This window comes from Atractosteus spatula, chromosome 12 (assembly GCF_055471065.1).
Source record: "Atractosteus spatula isolate fAtrSpa1 chromosome 12, fAtrSpa1.hap1, whole genome shotgun sequence".
Taxonomy (NCBI): domain Eukaryota; kingdom Metazoa; phylum Chordata; class Actinopteri; order Semionotiformes; family Lepisosteidae; genus Atractosteus; species Atractosteus spatula.
Window position 1 is genome coordinate 45,755,258 of NC_142717.1, and position 16,679 is coordinate 45,771,936.

The 16,679-nt window shown below is 45.2% G+C and overlaps 1 protein-coding gene across 1 annotated transcript in view; it reads left to right on the forward strand.

Moving 5' to 3' along the window:
* Positions 1-16,679, forward strand: part of LOC148823190 (dynein axonemal heavy chain 11) — a 76,320-nt gene that overhangs the window by 35,742 nt on the left and 23,899 nt on the right. Inside the window, exons 43-59 of the mRNA XM_088928892.1 lie at positions 10-158; positions 1,366-1,516; positions 2,473-2,604; positions 2,979-3,152; positions 4,072-4,276; positions 4,369-4,534; positions 4,907-5,009; positions 5,091-5,330; positions 5,813-5,974; positions 6,517-6,710; positions 7,228-7,390; positions 9,032-9,155; positions 9,667-9,809; positions 11,751-11,912; positions 14,083-14,316; positions 15,344-15,490; positions 16,474-16,587. Coding sequence (XP_088785018.1) covers positions 10-158; positions 1,366-1,516; positions 2,473-2,604; positions 2,979-3,152; positions 4,072-4,276; positions 4,369-4,534; positions 4,907-5,009; positions 5,091-5,330; positions 5,813-5,974; positions 6,517-6,710; positions 7,228-7,390; positions 9,032-9,155; positions 9,667-9,809; positions 11,751-11,912; positions 14,083-14,316; positions 15,344-15,490; positions 16,474-16,587 — 2,763 coding nt within the window. The remainder of the gene's footprint in view (positions 1-9; positions 159-1,365; positions 1,517-2,472; positions 2,605-2,978; positions 3,153-4,071; positions 4,277-4,368; positions 4,535-4,906; positions 5,010-5,090; positions 5,331-5,812; positions 5,975-6,516; positions 6,711-7,227; positions 7,391-9,031; positions 9,156-9,666; positions 9,810-11,750; positions 11,913-14,082; positions 14,317-15,343; positions 15,491-16,473; positions 16,588-16,679) is intronic.

Consider the following 16,679-nt stretch of genomic DNA (forward strand, 5'->3'; position numbering starts at 1 on the left):
TTCCCCAAGGTGCTGACGCTGGCCAGCAACGAACGGGTGCCTCTCACTCCCTCCATGCGGCTGCTCTTTGAAATCAGCCATTTAAGAGCAGCCACGCCGGCCACCGTGTCCCGAGCGGGAATCCTCTACGTCAACCCCCAGGATCTGGGCTGGAACCCGTGAGTCCGTCCTCGAAATCTGCACCGCCCTCCGGTGTGCACGACACCAGCTTCCTGCTGCTTCCTGCTGCGCCACATCAGACATTAGAGCCGCATTCCCTGCACAGCAGTGACTCTGGGTGGATCTGAATTAGTGGCGCTCAGGGTCTGCAGCACGAGGAATTCGAGACCAGCTTAGTGAGTGCCTTTGGAAATGTATTGGAAATTAGGGTTATTTTCCATTGAGAATCTCACCTACATTCGTGGGCAACAATCTTTGCAGGAAACACTTTTGTGATTCTCTGAAAAACACCAGCTTGATACTCATTAATTCTAAAGGCAGCACATGCTAAACTCAACACAACCATCAAACGGTTATGTGCATCTTGACTAAAGCGCAAAGATTTTCAAACTCTATGATTTATTTTCCTGTTTGACGGGAAATGTAGGCAGATGCATTTCCACACAGGCGCACCGATGCTCTCAGGCAAAAGTGAATTACACTCCTGAAACAGAAAAGTCACTCACAGCACATATTAGATATGATAAATGTTGCAGTTGCTTTGAAGAATTGAACCCACAGCAACAATGACACTAATAGAATATAAATAGCTGGGGGCTTTGCTCACAAAGATCACAGAACATAAACATATTAGCAGCTGAAACTTCATTCACTAGAGGGACTGTTCATGTGATTAATCATCCCGGCACCATTTGTATTTGTCTCTAAAACAGTCATTTTTAAAGTCCGGTTCTGATTGCACAAAGTGGTTTGTTTTAATTAAGCCTGATTTAAAAAATACTTTAAAGAATTGGCTTAGGTGTCTCTTGTCGATTAAACTTGTGTCATTTGAAAATGTTTTGATGTTTGTTTATGCTGAAGTTTAATTTTAAATTTCAAGTCACCGTCGAGATGTAAACATTTTAAGCTCAACTAAAGAGGTGACTGTTTTGTAAAAGAAAACTTTAAACTGATGCAATTTGAGGTTGTTTCAGTAGCAGGAATGCATTGTGTGGTTAATTAAAATCTCAGCTATGGAATTTTCTTTCTAAAGCAGCAAATACGTTATGGACATATTTGAATTAGCAGCTACTGTACATTGTGAAGTAGCCAACAATCAGGGACACTGGGAGAGTAAGCTGCTGGCTTCACAGGAGCTGTGCGGAGTGTGTGTTTGCGTTGCTCTTTTGTGTTTGCTGTGTTGAGTGGGCTGTTTCTGCTGGCCAGGTACGTAGCTAGCTGGATTGACACGAGGAGCCAGCAGTCAGAGAAGGCCAATCTGACCATCCTGTTTGAGAAATACGTCCCCCCTTGTCTGGAGCAGCTGAGGAGCACGATTAAAACCATCACTCCCATTCCTGACAGCAGCATGGTGCAGGTGGGCCCTCCTCTCCCCGGACTGTAGCGTTGCCATTGAAATTGGCCGTGTCTCAGCACTGGCGTAAATGGAAGTTTCTCCGTGGAGAGAGCAGCATCTTTCCTAGCCATTCTCTGTCCGCGCTCACTGCGTTTCTTTTAACACACGGGTCTAGGTGGAGATCTTGTCGGTGCAAGATCTAGGCTTGCCGTTATTGTATTGCCCAGGTGTATTGACAGTACTCTTGTATTGTCGATGAAAAGCTGTTGAAGAAGGTTCTCGAGGAGGAGTGTGAGTATGAGGGGGTTGTGGGTTAGCAGGCGCAGAGCTGCTGCGCGGGTCACCGACGCCCGGTTCCACACGGGGTGAAGTCCCAGCTCAGTCCTCACGCCCAGGAACTGGGACATCTTCCTAGGCGATTGCTGCAGAAACCACAGGGAGGAGCTGTGAACAGAATGTCAAGCAAGTAGTGGGTTGTGTCACAGGAAAAAAATGAAAATCCCTAATTCACTCATTTGTGTTGTTCCAGGGGTGTTTTGCTGGAGATAAAAATTAGTTCTTTGGTTCTGGTTTCATAGAGCATAAACCGTGAGAGGAGGTAATTTGGCAAGCACCGCCCGTTTGGTAGTTAATAAGTAATTAATCCAAGGATCTCACCCAGCTGTTTCTTGAAGTAAACCAGGGTTTTGGCTTCAACAATATGGCTCGGCAGCTTGTGCCACATTCTTACAACCCCTAGAGCAAAGAATTGCCTCTTTTTTTTCACATTTAAATGCACTTCCCCCTAGTTTCCATATGCGACCTCTGGTTTGTGTTTCACTGTCGATACTCACGGCGTTCACTGGGCATTGAGAGTGGTACGTTTTGTCGTGTGCTGGTTTGTTCTGAAGTTTGATGCCTGACATATCCCAGTTGGCCCATAGTCCTCAGAGCTGCACCTGCTTGTGTCCTGATAGCAAGGCTGTGTTTCATTGCAGACTCTCTGCTCACTCTTGGGCTGCCTGCTGACTCCACAGAATGTTCCTCCGGACTCCCCTCGAGAACTCTATGAGATTTATTTCGTCTTTGCCTGTATCTGGGCCTTCGGGGGAGCAGTCTATCAGGATCAGGTAAGGCAGGGGGCGCCCGGCTAGTAGCAGTCTCATACAGGAGATTCGGTAAAGTGACAAACAGAAACAAAAAGCGTCTTTCTGATTGAGCAGCAGTCACGAGAGATTGTGTAGAGCTGACCGCAGTCTCTTCAACTTCCCATTTTTTTCTAAAATGAACCTTGTGGTAAAATGTTTTCTTAAAACCGCGAGGGATATTACTCCACGACTCACATTAACTCAGATGGGTGGCTGTCAGTATTGAAAACTAACAGCAAGTGTAGCATTGCAGTGTGTTTCAACTCCTGCCCTTTTCACATTGTCATACTACCACTATGACCACAGTCATCTTTGAAAAGAAGTGAATTGAAACATTTGCTCCTTTTCCTTTTTAGCTCACTGACTACCGAGCTGAATTCAGCCAGTGGTGGACAAAGGAGATGAAAGCTGTCAAATTCCCATCCCAGGGCACAGTATTTGATTATTACCTGGACACAGAGAGCAGGAGGTTTCTGCCCTGGAGTGACAAGGTCCCCACGTTTGAAATGGAGTCAGAAAGTCCCTTACAGGTAAATAAAAGAGCAAGCTGAATTAAAAAAAATAATAATCGAGCTGTGTCAGATTTGCAAATGAGTCACTGCAACAAATAGAGCATCAGTAGAACAGAGCCCATTTCTCAGGCCAATGACATCCACTGTTGTTATTGTGTTGGATATATTTCTAACAACTGGGGGGAAGCTCACCACAGAAAAGCAATATCATATGTTAGATAAAAAGTGTTTAACAGGTGACATAATATTCCTGTTGTAATTCAATAATTTCATGACTGCTAAGTAGGCAAAAAATCTTTTATGAAATCTTTGTCAAATCATATACAGTATAAGAATGATGTAAATACTGTTCATTTTGTTTTAAAAACACAAGAACTACCACATCCAGTTCTTATGTTTTCTAACACATGACTCCATCTAGTGGTTAGAGCTTGTAATTTTAGGTTTTACTCCTGGAATCCTGCATCATCTCCAGAACAGGATAATGCAGAAACCTAATTCTAATCTTAACCCACTGTGGCCCTTCGAGTCGACTGCTTTAACTCTTGATTCAGCTAATTCTCAATTAAATGAGGAAGGCATGTGCTGTAGTGCTGTACTTTCCTCTCTCCTGTGTGGCCTGTGCTCACTCCTCTCTCTCCTGTACGGCCTGTGCTCACTCCTCTCTCTCTCCTGTATGCCCTGTGCTCACTCCTCTCTCTCTCCTGTATGCCCTGTGCTCACTCCTCTCTCCTGTACGGCCTGTGCTCACTCCTCTCTCTCCTGTAGAGCCTGTGCTCACTCCTCTCTCCTGTACGGCCTGTGCTCACTCCTCTCTCTCCTGTACGGCCTGTGCTCACTCCTCTCTCTCCTGTACGGCCTGTGCTCACTCCTCTCTCTCCTGTACGGCCTGTGCTCACTCTTCTCTCTCCTGTACGGCCTGTGCGTGTCGTTCCAGGCGCTGCTGGTGCACACCCCTGAGACTGTGCGGCTCAAGTACTTTGTCAACCTGCTCCTGCAGAGGGGCAAGCCTGTGATGCTGGTGGGAAATGGCGGGGTGGGGAAGACCGTGCTGGTCGGAGACACCCTGTCAGCACTCTCCGATGATCACATGGCCTCCAAAGTGCCCTTGAACTACTACACCACGTCCGCCATGCTGCAGAGTAAGACTGGGAGCAGGGAGGCATGGAAAATCTGTTTTTTTATTAAGACAACAGAATTGAGATCGGGCTAGCTTTGTGTTTCATTGTCTCAGGGGTCCTGGAGAAACCCTTGGAGAAGAAAGCTGGCCGAAACTACGGCCCCCCAGGAAACAAGAGGCTGATCTATTTTATTGATGACCTCAACATGCCGGCAGTGGACACCTATGGCACAGTGCAGCCCCACACTCTCATCAGACAGCACCTGGATTACAAGCACTGGTGAGGCTGCTTTCCTGTGGGAGCCGCTAGGCATCAGAAGACGTTTATCAAAACACAGGCATCTGAAAGTGTGGAACACTAATTGGAGATTAGATAGCTCTCCAATTTTTTTAGCCTGCAGTGACGAGATGGCAGTAATTCCTGGCAGTTCCTTCCTCTGTCAGCAGTGCAGTGTCGTTCAGGATGCAGGACTGTATCTGCAGCACATGGAGCACATTGGCTGTGCAGTGCTTGGACGTCTTCTGAGGTTCAAACACATCTACCAGCTAAACTCTATGGGAAAGGTTTCACTTTTACCAGAATGAATAGTGTTATTTTTATACTACTAATAATAACCTGCTTAATAATCTTTTTTCCTCCCCCCACCTCTAGGTACGACAGACAGAAACTAACTCTTAAAGAAGTTCACAACTGTCAGTATGTGGCCTGCATGAATCCCACAGCTGGGAGTTTCACTGTGAATTCAAGACTGCAGGTACTTGTGGTGGGGAGAGGGTGGAGGACACATCTGTGGGACTCGTGCTGGAGTAAAAGGTGCTGTGCCGTTTCCTCACAGAGACATTTTGCAGTGTTTGCTGTCAATTTCCCGTGTGCGGAGGCTCTGGACACCATCTACTCCCAGATCCTGGGCTCCCACCTGCGGCGGCTGGCGCTCGGCCCCGCGGTCGGCAGGACAGGCCCCGCAGTGGTGCAGGCCGCCATCTGGCTGCACCTCCGGATGGTGCAGAACTTCCTGCCCACAGCCGTCAAGTTCCACTACACCTTCAACCTCAGGGACCTCTCCAGCGTTTTCCAGGTGCAGCTTCTCGCAAGCTTGCTTGCATTCATAGAACATAGTCCCACCATTCTGTTTGCATTGCATCAGTGCAACAGCAGAAACAGCGGTACATTACTGGCACTTATTAGGGGAGCTCTATCATTATTATTATATTATTATTGTTGTTGTTGTTGCTGTACATCGTTGTGGCGATGTAATTAGTGGTGTACCACAGGGATCTGACCTGGAACACTTCTCCTAATTTTTAGATCGATTATTCTAATTACATCTAGGCTCTGGTACGGCGATCAAACTAGTGAAGCTTGCAGAACACAACAAAATTGGAGTGTCGAAGCAGCAAAGAAAATCTTTTACACTTGGACAGTATTCAGTATTCCTGTGTCAGATTTACTATCTACTGTATACTGCACTGCAGGAACTGTCGCAGGCAGTAAAAAACAGTCCCATCTGTTTGCAGAGGCAGGTGTTGTCGTGACCTTCACGGAGAGTTTGCCTTGCAGGGCATTTTGTTCTCCTCGGCTGACTGTCTGAAACAGAGCAGCGATCTGGTGCTGCTCTGGATGCACGAAGCATCTCGAGTGTACTCTGACAAGCTGGTGGAGACCAAGGACTGCGAGCACTTCAACAAGTTACTTTTGGACGCCGCACACAAACACTTTGAGGTAAGAATTCCCATCCTCTTCAGCTTCCTGTATGTTCAGTCGTACTGAAGTCTTTGGATGCAGGTGAAGTCTTTCTCTGTAGTGTTGACATAATCCATCAATACAAGCGTATTGACATTTCTCAGTAACAATCCTCACTAGGAAGACGCTGAAAGCTGTCTTTTATGTTCCCACTTTTGCAGAATAAGCAGGTATGTGCAGTAAGTCTTTAATAAGCACGGTTTTACCTTTTCCAAAAGCTTTTTTTTTTGAAGAAATATAACTTCCATTGTTATCAGATAGTCAGTAACGTCAAAGTCATAGTCCCTTGCCTTGTGATTTATCACAGGCCTGCAGGCAGGAAAGGGCTTGGCATATTATTCTGTTTGAACTCAATATGCTGTTTTGTTTTGTTTTGGGTTTTTTTGGTTCAGAAGGTACAGAAAGGCAGACCACACTAAACTCTGGCGCCCTGTGATTTACTGCTTTGTAGCCAGCGGGGCTGAATGACTTAGCCTCCTAGGACGAAGAGTTTCTAAAATGAGTGTTTCTTTGTTTGGAAGGGCGTGGAGGATCATATCCTACGGCAGAGGCCTCTGATTTATTGCCACTTTGCCAATGGAGTTGGAGAATCCCGCTATATGCCAGTCAGAGACTGGGAGACACTGAAGAAAGTGCTGGTGGAGACTCTGGAGAGCTACAACGAGCTTAACGCAGCAATGAACCTTGTGTTGTTTGAAGATGCGATGCAGCATGTGTAGGTGTATTTGACTTATCTCTGAGCCAATGGCACTGAGCTGTGTAACAGTGTGGCCCGTGCTGGGTCAAAGCCTCTGGAACGTAGGAGGCATTTTAAAAAAGACGTTGAACAAGTTGAGGCTTGACTTCAGTAGGCAAACGACTGATACCAGAACTCTTCTTTCAGTTTCATGAGATTTAATCGATTTATCTTCACAGGCTCTTCTTCAGAATTGTGTTCTGAAGTTGTGTTACATCAGAGGATTTAGTAACTCTATCCACAGACGTTCGGCGTGCTTTCAGAATGACCTTAGCTGTTAGGGCTGCAAGTGTACAGAGCCTGCGGCGTGTTGTAGGACATTTTCACGAAGAAGAGAAGTGGCACCCTTTTAGTTGTGTGGAAGGAAGTTGAGACGGGTGTGATAATACTGCCGCGGCTACGGGCACCAGCCCAGTGCTTCCCAGCAGCGGTAGCTGCCCCGCTGACCCCCGCTGACCCCCGCTGACCCCTGCTGACGCAAACCCTCTCTCTCCAGCTGCCGAATCAGCCGCATCCTGCAGGCCTGCCGGGGCTACGCGCTGCTGGTGGGGGTGGGCGGCAGCGGGAAGCAGAGTCTGTCCAGGCTGGCCGCCCACATCAGCGCTCTGGACGTCTTCCAGATCTCTCTCCGCAGGGGCTACGGCATCCAGGATCTGCGGGTAACGGGCATCGCGGCTTGCCGGGAACGCTCGCTCTCCCGGGAAGGACACGGGGCACTTCCTTACAAGTGTGGTCCCATTCCGGGTGTTAATTTGCGGCAGTTTAATCGGATCAGGGGACAAGCGCGTGTGGCTAAAGTCTGTCGGGTGTTTTGGTCCTAAATGGGATAAAACATGTTCACACCTTCGTAGTTAATTAATATGGATCAGGGTTCCTTTTAGACAGCGTTCTACAAATCAATAGCTTCTTGGCTTTTCACACGATATAGATCTTATTCAGTCCAGTTTACTCTATTACTGTGGGTGGGTAGAATAATTGTCAGGTCTCATTAAAGACCTGCAGAAAATATATTTCAATATCTGCTTGGTCTGACGTGTTCTGTTCTTTCCATCAAGTGCAGAAAAAGGCAGAAATGCCAAGAACTACAGGAAAGAGTGCTGAGGAGTGCTGATTTCAGAGTGGTACAAAAGAATAGAGTTACATAGCAGGAACTATAAATACAGGAACCGCTCAGCTTGTGACCAAGCATTGCTGGTGGGAGAGACTAAGGTGTTTGTTAATGCATCATCTACATCTACTAGGCAAGCAATACAATTGGCAAACAAACTATAATAACATGAATATGTGGTTAAAAGCATAGAATGTAAATTAAGAGAGGTTATATTGAAATTTTACAATGAACTAGTAAGTCCTCACAAGAATATTGTGTGTTATTTGGTCACAGTATTGTAGAACAGATATTGGTGTCAGTCTAGAGTAGAGCAACCAGCTGCATCTCTGTGCTCAAGGAAATGTCCAGTACTGACAGGCTGAAGCATCCTTCTACGTGCCGGTCACAGATTGGGTGAAAAGAACAGAATCTTTTTTTGGACACGGAAGACTCGACTAGACTATTCAAGTTTTAAAAATCCTCAAAGACAATGATTGACAAAGTCAACCCGAGGGACTTCTGCAGAGTGAACAGTGAGACAAACACGGTAAGAGTGAAGTGGAAATGAAGAGCATTTCAAACTGAGAACAGGAGGCAGTCTGGGGCTCTGTAACAGGCTACCCAGCAAGGTTGTTCAAGCTCATACTGTGGCTTCGTTCAAGAAATGTCTGGAAGAGATCCTCAGATCAATTAGCTACTTGCAGACAAGAAATCTAGGATATGCCAAAATGCAGTTCTTTTCTTTGAAACCATTCTTACGGTCTGACTTAAAAATATTCTTATTACGTTAAATAGTATTCCTGCGTATTTAAGTGTTTGGGAATGTGTATTGGAATGTGCTCTCTAGTACAATACTGCATTGGGATTTCAAGATGTAAGGTTTAGCCCCAGTTAAATCCCAATGCAGTGTTGCGCTTGGCATTTCTGCCCTTTTCTCCAGCTGCTCAAGGCATCAAGCAGATATTAAAATCTGTAAACCCAAAGCACATTCTTCAGTGTTTCAGTACAGAGCTTAAGTATTTTAGTTGTTAGAATTCTGCACACTCGGACACTCAGCTGCTCATCTGTAGCATGGCGGTGGCTTATAGTAATAGATCTTCAGCAGGCCAAATCGCAACGCTTGCTGATTGGAACAATTGGTAGATAATTCTTGCGTGTTCCTTCGCTAGCTCGCTAACAAGCCTTGAAGGATTCACTGGTGTCTCATCAGGTGGACTTGGCCAATTTGTACATCAAGACTGGTGCCAAGAACATGCCCACTATGTTCCTGCTGACAGACGCACAGGTGCCCAGCGACAGCTTCCTTGTGCTCATTAACGACTGGCTGGCCACAGGTGAGAGCTGCTCTGACATTCCCATGCTGCCTCCACTAACAGCTGTGTGCTGTCCACTACTGGCATCCTGTCTCTCAGATAGATACGTTATTGTCCACTACTGTGGAAATTTGTCTTTGGATTCTCCCATAGAAGTACAAAACACACAAGCAAGTTACATAAAACCACATCTGTTTAAAGGTTGGTCCTTTAAACAGAGTCCCACAAGAACCATGTCATCTGCATATTTAATTAGACTGGTTACTCTCTGCAATGCCTTTGCTATTAGTAAAGACAAATGAGTCATCAATTACTCCTCATCTACCCCAGAAGAGGTATCGGTGTATCTTTTTCAGTGACGAGGGCCTCTGCTATATTGCATCTGATTATTTTACATATATTGCCAGTATATAGATGCACACTATTTTAGGCTCAGGAGTGATGGGAATATCAGGATATAAGATAGGACAAACGACTGAAACTGCTTCTCTGAGGCTTGAAGCACGGCTTTGTCTTTGAACACCTGCTGCAGGTGAAATCCCAGAGCTGTTCAGCGACGAAGAGGAGGATGGAATCGTGTCAGGAATCAGGAGTGAGGTCAGGGGACTCGGCTTGCCGGACAGCAGGGAGAGCTGCTGGAAGTTCTTCATTGATCGAGTCAGACAGCAGCTGAAGGTGAGACACAAGTTCAGTAGTGCTTTTTACACTGACTTCATAAAAATGATCTGAATCAATTGTGGTTTTGGCTTTGGAGTTATTGATCAGATAAGTATGGTGAGATCCTTTAAAACCTGTAGAAGGCTAAGCAGTGAATTTAAACTCGGAGGAGCCCATTCAATTTCATCTTGATGATTTTTTAATTACTTCCTCGAAAATAAAGATGTTTGTAAATCCTCTAGTATTCGAACACAATTGAAGACCTGCTCCTAAACTCTTAATTCAGCTTCTGTCCGGATGATGCTGCTGTTCTCCTAACAAGGAGAGAGAGCCTAAAATAACTACAGTGAGAGGGAATGCCCATGTCCTTTCGTTCAGTCAGTTGTATTCTTATATAGAGCCTTACAGTACAGAGCATTCTTAAGGCACTTTACATAAACTACACAATACAAATATTCTCAAGACAAAACTCTTGACTTATTAGGATCTTGCGCCCCCTTTTGGAAGTAAAGTGCAGCCATGTACAGTATGTTTCTAACCTCTCAGCGAGTAAAATGTATTTTGTCTCTAGGAACTTTGTCATTTAATTAGAAAAAAGATCATTGCGAAAACAGAATCGAAAGCTTAAAATTAACGTTCCAGCCAAAACCTGTGTCATTATCACTCTGATAACAATGTGTCAGATGACACTGAAATAAACGCCTGATAAATGTGGTGATGGAGAATAAAATCCTATCAGAGGAACTGTGGGAATGTGGTAAACACTGTAAGTGTAGAGGGAACAGTTCAGTCAAATCTACCTTTACCAAACAATTTCAAAATGAATGATTATGAATAGAATGAAAAATTAAATGAGATAGAACTATAAGGGTATGAGCAGACTGTGATAATGAACTGGCTTTCTTCTCACCGACTGTTACAAACATTCCTTAAGTGACAGTGATCTCATTTCCAAGATTTACTTATTTTACACTTTAAACCAGGAGCAGCACCACAGTGCATTTAGTAAAGCCATGAACAAACATGGAAAACGGAGAAGGGGGTCATGTATCTTAGTCCAGCTGGAATCTCTGGGCTGAGTGAGCCGTCGGCAGGTTTTCGGTGTTTTAAATAAATCAAGGAGGTGCAGCCTCGGCAGGTTTCCTAGGGAGAATTCATCCACAAGGCCAAGGTTCCCTGTCAGTTACTCCTCGTGCTCTTCCTCTCCCTGAGCAGAGAGCTGGGACAAGACTTCCGCAAAATCATAGTTTCTGTTAGCCTTCGTCGGCTCCCTCCCCCTAACCCTAGATTCAGAGGAGAGTGGAGCTCCTAGAGACAATATAAGATCGTCCCTTTTGGTTTACTGATCCAGCAAGGAGTAACTACTTGATACGTCTGAATAACAAAATAGAGTGTTATGTCTGAACAGCATTTGTCCATGCCATACACACAGTCAACCGCGTTGAACTTGTAAAGCGTAGTGGATACACCTGGACAGTAGTGATCGACACATTAGAAGACGAGGAGGTGACCTGATCCAGGTGTTTCGAAATCCTCCTTAACATGTCAGCCCGCTGGATTCCCTGAAACACACACCACAGGACACCAGTGGAAACGACAAGGAAGGACCGGAGACACTCTCTTACTCGAAGGGGTGCCCGAGGAGCAGGTTGCCCGGCCGTGTTGCTGGCGCTGATACGCTGGCTTCGTTTAGGACATGGCTACGGGTGAGATCCTCAGATCAGTCAGCTGTTGAAAACTGGACAAGTTAGACAAGCTGAACGGATTCTTAGGCTTTCCTAACAGACTTGAGACAGAAAAAGAAAAAGAAAAATAACTTTCCTAAAGCTTGTAAGGTGGTGCCTTGTCCTCGCTGTGACTTCATTTCAGCTTTATGCAGCTGAACACCCGACTTGCTCTATACTCTGGTTGCTAACGGTAGGCCTGCCTGAGCCCTGTTTCCATTTCCCCGACCAACAGGTGGCGCTGTGCTTCTCCCCCGTGGGCAGCACCCTGCGAGTCAGGGCCCGTAGATTTCCCGCCATCGTGAGCTGCACAGCCGTCGACTGGTTCCACGAGTGGCCACAGGAGGCGCTGCAGTCGGTCAGCAGGCGCTTCCTGGAGGGGGTCCAGGGGGTCGAGGTCTGTATCACTTCGCAGCAGCGCGGGTCCGAACAGCAGGGCCTCAGGCCCACTGCAGCTTATAGAGCGGGTCCGTCGGTCCCGGTTTGGTCGGGTCAGGGCTGGGGTATGGATCTCTGGACTCCAGGGTTCACCACATGCATTTCCAATGGAAAGAAAAGGCCCTCTGTCTTTCTGAGATAAAATAGAGAAATGTTTTTGGAGCTATCTGCAGGAATTACAGATGCATTGCAGCATTTAGTTCCACAGATTTACTGTTGTCCCCGGTGGTCAGCGGTCAGCGGTCAGCGGTCAGTGGTTTAGCATTCACACGGGGATCATGGCTTCATGAGGTGCTGATAAATATATTTGTTTTAAACGATGAATGCAACAACGCACTAAATGCCAAAAGCACATCTCGCGTAGTAAAGCAGGGGCTAAAAATGTTTTTTATAAGACATTTTATTTCTTTTTTTTTTGCCCCCACACATAAGATGTTACAGAAACCCGCCTCACCCATCTCACTCAGCACCCATCAACAAGGAGGTCATCACCCTGGGGCTGACTTTAGGACCCTGAAAATATACTGTAATGCTGTAGGCAAACAGTTACAGAACCCCCAAACTACATGGCTTTGACTTTGCTAAACATGCTCTGAAAAAATGCTCTCTGGGTGCACAGGGTTATCACAGGGTTTGCCCAGTGAGATTTGGCTTTATTTAATCCCACAAGAGCAATTTCTGCAAAGGAATGCAGTCGTGCAGCAGCAAGGTGATCTCCTTCCCTGTACAGCCTCGTAAGACAGAGCCATTTTAGATTGTGTATGTACTTGAAAGAAAATCTTCTTCTTTTTTTTTTGTTGCAGGAGCTCCATCTGAAAAAAATATCCCTGCCTTCATCTCGACTTTTAATTAACATTTGTTTGAATTAGTCGCTTTAACTTTCGATAGATTCCTCATAATTAGTTCTGCGTTATGATGAGACAAATGTGTAATTAGGTACACAAATAGCAAAATAACCCATGTTGTCATTTCATTTCTCCACAGCAGCAGATCGGTCTCGAGCAGAAATCAATTATGCTAATGAAATTACTGTAATTAGTAATCGCAGGCTGACCCTGTAAAAGCCACAGCTGTTAAAGTCAGGAAGTGCTGTCACTGTTGACCTTCTCATAAGAGAAGTGACAAATTGCCAGGGAAGGGGAGCCCACTCATCAAAGGCTTCCAGCACTGCTTGAAAGCCCTGTGAATTACAGACAGCTGCTCTCTGGTGGAGTGTGCCTCTTCCATGCTGTGCCCAGTGACAATAGTTATTTTATCTCTCTGAGATGTGCCTTTTCAGGCCACTTTCAGCCTTTTCACAATGCAGGAGCACAAGGGCCCAAATGGCTGGAGCTGGCAATAAAGGCACTGACGTATCAGCGGTGCTCCGTCACCACTCCCTGCAGCAGGAAGGGGAGCAGCGAGGGCCGCTTTAAGGAGATAATGAGATGCTTTGTCAGTATTTCAGATAAAGTTCATTTTAATTTGGCTCATATGTGAAAACAAATCGATGTATGGATCCCCTGCGCGTTGCTGAATTTAATTCTGAAATTTAAACACGTTATTAATAATTGGAGATTTAAGCAGAAGTCGATGCAGAGTCTGTACTTGTGCTGCTGGCAAACAAGCCGGCACTTTCGTGAACTATTGTGTCGATCCTTAATTAGTAATGATTTCCTGATTCTTTTTTTTTTTTTGCTTGTTTCGTAAATTATGTCCAGGTTTTGATACCCATTTCGGTAGTTCATTTGTTGTTGTTTTTTGTATTATCAATTGATCCCTAACAGCTCCTGATTAATTAAACATGCTTCCGCTTAAACATCACGCAATAAATAATCATTAGCATGCCAGGAGCTTCTGTTTGGAAAGTTTAAAAAGTTGGAGGACACAGAGGATAATGTAAACAGCTCCCCAGCTTGGCAATCTGCATGTCATGGCTAAAATACATTATTTTCACAGTGGCTTTAAAGTATAATCATTTCTAGTTGCAGTGCCTAAATCTCAGATTGAGTAAGTCAAAGCTATCCGAATAAAATGGCAAAACTTGTAGATGAAATCAGAATTTATGAAGATAATATTTCAAGCCCCATCAGCTCCCAGTGTTAAACTCCACTTAATCCTGCCTCTCTGCTGGGCTCCTGCTTTTACAGCCTCACATCCAGGATTCTATTAGTCTCTTCATGGCCCACGTTCACACCAGTGTCAACGAGACGAGTGAAAAATACTGGCGGAATGAGAAGAGGTACAATTACACCACCCCCAAGAGCTTTCTGGAGCAAATCAGCCTCTTCAGGAACCTGCTGCAGAAGAAACAGCAGGAACTTTCTCAAAAAATGGAGCGTCTTGTCAATGGCATCCAGAAATTAAAGACAACCGCGTCCCAGGTACATATCCCAGCTGGAAATCATTTGGCCCTTCTTTAAGGAGCTTTGGTATGAGCTCACTTTTTGCACTGTACTTTGTACTGCCTTCTGGCTGGTAATTGTATAACAGTTTATTATATCAAGACTAATCAATAGGACGGATTGAGACTCCTGTTTATGCAGTCATATTTGGGATTAATAAGTAGGAAATGCCAGGTTTCTTTTAAAAAGTGCGCCTGGGTTCAGCACTGATGAGCAAGAGATGATTGGTAACATTTTAAATAGATGCATTCTTTAGATATGGAACTATAGAAGATATAAGAACTATGCTGGTAATGAGAAACAATTAGAGCTCTTTTGCTGTTTTGGACACTCATGTCTTAGTATCTTAACGGTATCTTAGTATCTTAATGGTACTTCAGGAGTCGAGATCAGCCTGCAAGTCATAACAAGAAGAAACAGCTCTTGGTGGCCTTAACTGAATGTATGAGCACCAAAATTAAAAAGTCTGTTTAGCTTGCGTTTTTTTTTCTGAAAAGGTGAAGCTTTCATAGCAAGTTCATTTGCATATTTGCCACAGTAGGTATATATTCAAAAGACAGAAGTGTCAAAACTAAAGTGGGTTTTAGGGAACTTTCATTCATTTTATTAATAGGTTTTCCTACTCATTCCTGTTTTCCAGTAGTTGCTGGCAGCCTGAATATATTGACAGCAGCACGGCCACAATTAAGCACCGCCTGACATGACCTTTGCCTTGATTATTGTTCTATTGAATGTGCAGGGTCACCTTCGACCTGGGTCACTCTCCCTCAATTCACACAATTGAGCACATTTGTCATTGGGTCACTCCGATATTAATGCTCTGTGCGACTGTTTTAATTCACTCCTCCTGCACTGTTTGTTGACCCCTACTGGGGACAGCAAGGAATGGACCGCTGACCGCTCTCTTCAGGACTGTCAGTCCGTTCTGCTGACCAGCTGGAAACGATGGTCTTGCTCAGAGGTGTATCTGTTCTTCTGGTCAGGTGACTCTAACTCTTTATCGCAGGTGGAGGACCTGAAGGCCAAACTTGCTTCTCAGGAGGTTGAGTTAAATCTGAAGAACCAAGATGCGGAAGCTTTGATTAGTAAGATAGGGCGTCAGACTGAGAAAGTGAGCCAAGAGAGACGCATAGCAGATGCAGAAGAGCAGAGGGTAAGAATCCCAACGAGAAGGAAAGGGTCCTGAGTTTTTAAAGAAGAGACTTCTCAGAGTATTAAGTTAATGGACTATTAACATGATATCGGTATTTCTTAATATGTACAGTATGTCTATCATGCTGAGATAAATTCAGTGAAAATTGCTCTCCTCTATATCAACAGGCTTCTATTTACAACTAAGTGACGTGTATTATGGTGAAAGCTTTTCATAGAGAGTTAGAGAAAGCTGTATTTTCCCCTTGAGCGAGTTAAAGACCGTACAAAAATGTAAGCTGTAAAATGGAAAGGCGATGGTGTTGTTTCGCATACATTTGTTAGAGGTGCTGGATGCTGTTAAAAGTCTAAAATATACCACACACCCACCTGCCGATGTGAAGTGTGAAACCATAACAAATGCACTTTGATTAAATTAATGGAGCTCTTTCCATTCCAAAATAATCCCAAAGCGCTTCATGTATACGAGGGGACATACACTTCATCCTCCACTGAAGTGCATCGCCACCTGGTGGACATGTTGCAGCACTGCTTCACCAGTTGAATCGAGGGGAAACTTTAGGGAGGCCAGATTGTTCACGTCCAGGGTGGCATTTATCCAGGACATCCTGGACAATACCCCTACTCTAACAATCTGTGCTGTGGGATCTTTAATGACCATAAGTAGCCAGGACCTCAGTTTAATATCTTGTCCAAAGAATGGCACCTCCTTCAGGACAATGTCACCATACATCATAGTTTTAGGCATATCCTTAGGGTCACCATACAGAACATTCCATACAGACCACTGCTAGTCCAGAGAGAATAGCGCCACCTACTGGTCCACCAATACCACTCAAAGCAGCACCGTGGATTTCTTAGAGCTCTTGCATCTCTGTACTGAGCAAACTCAGAACCTCTGACATCTGCCCAGTTCAGGCTACAGGGTGGTAACTCTGCTCTTAAACACGCAGCGAGTTTAGTTTCTGACTTGCCCGGTTGCAGGTGGCTGCGATCCAGGCCGAGGTCTCCGCGAAGCAGAAAGACTGCGAGACGGACCTGGCGAAAGCTGAGCCTGCCCTGGTGGCGGCCACCTCAGCACTGAACACCCTGAACAAGGTGATGCTAAAGCGACTGCTGTCGTCCCATGGGAGCCGTGAGTGAGACTAGTGCAGCACACAAAAGACATTCATGTGGAGGTTTGTGCTCAT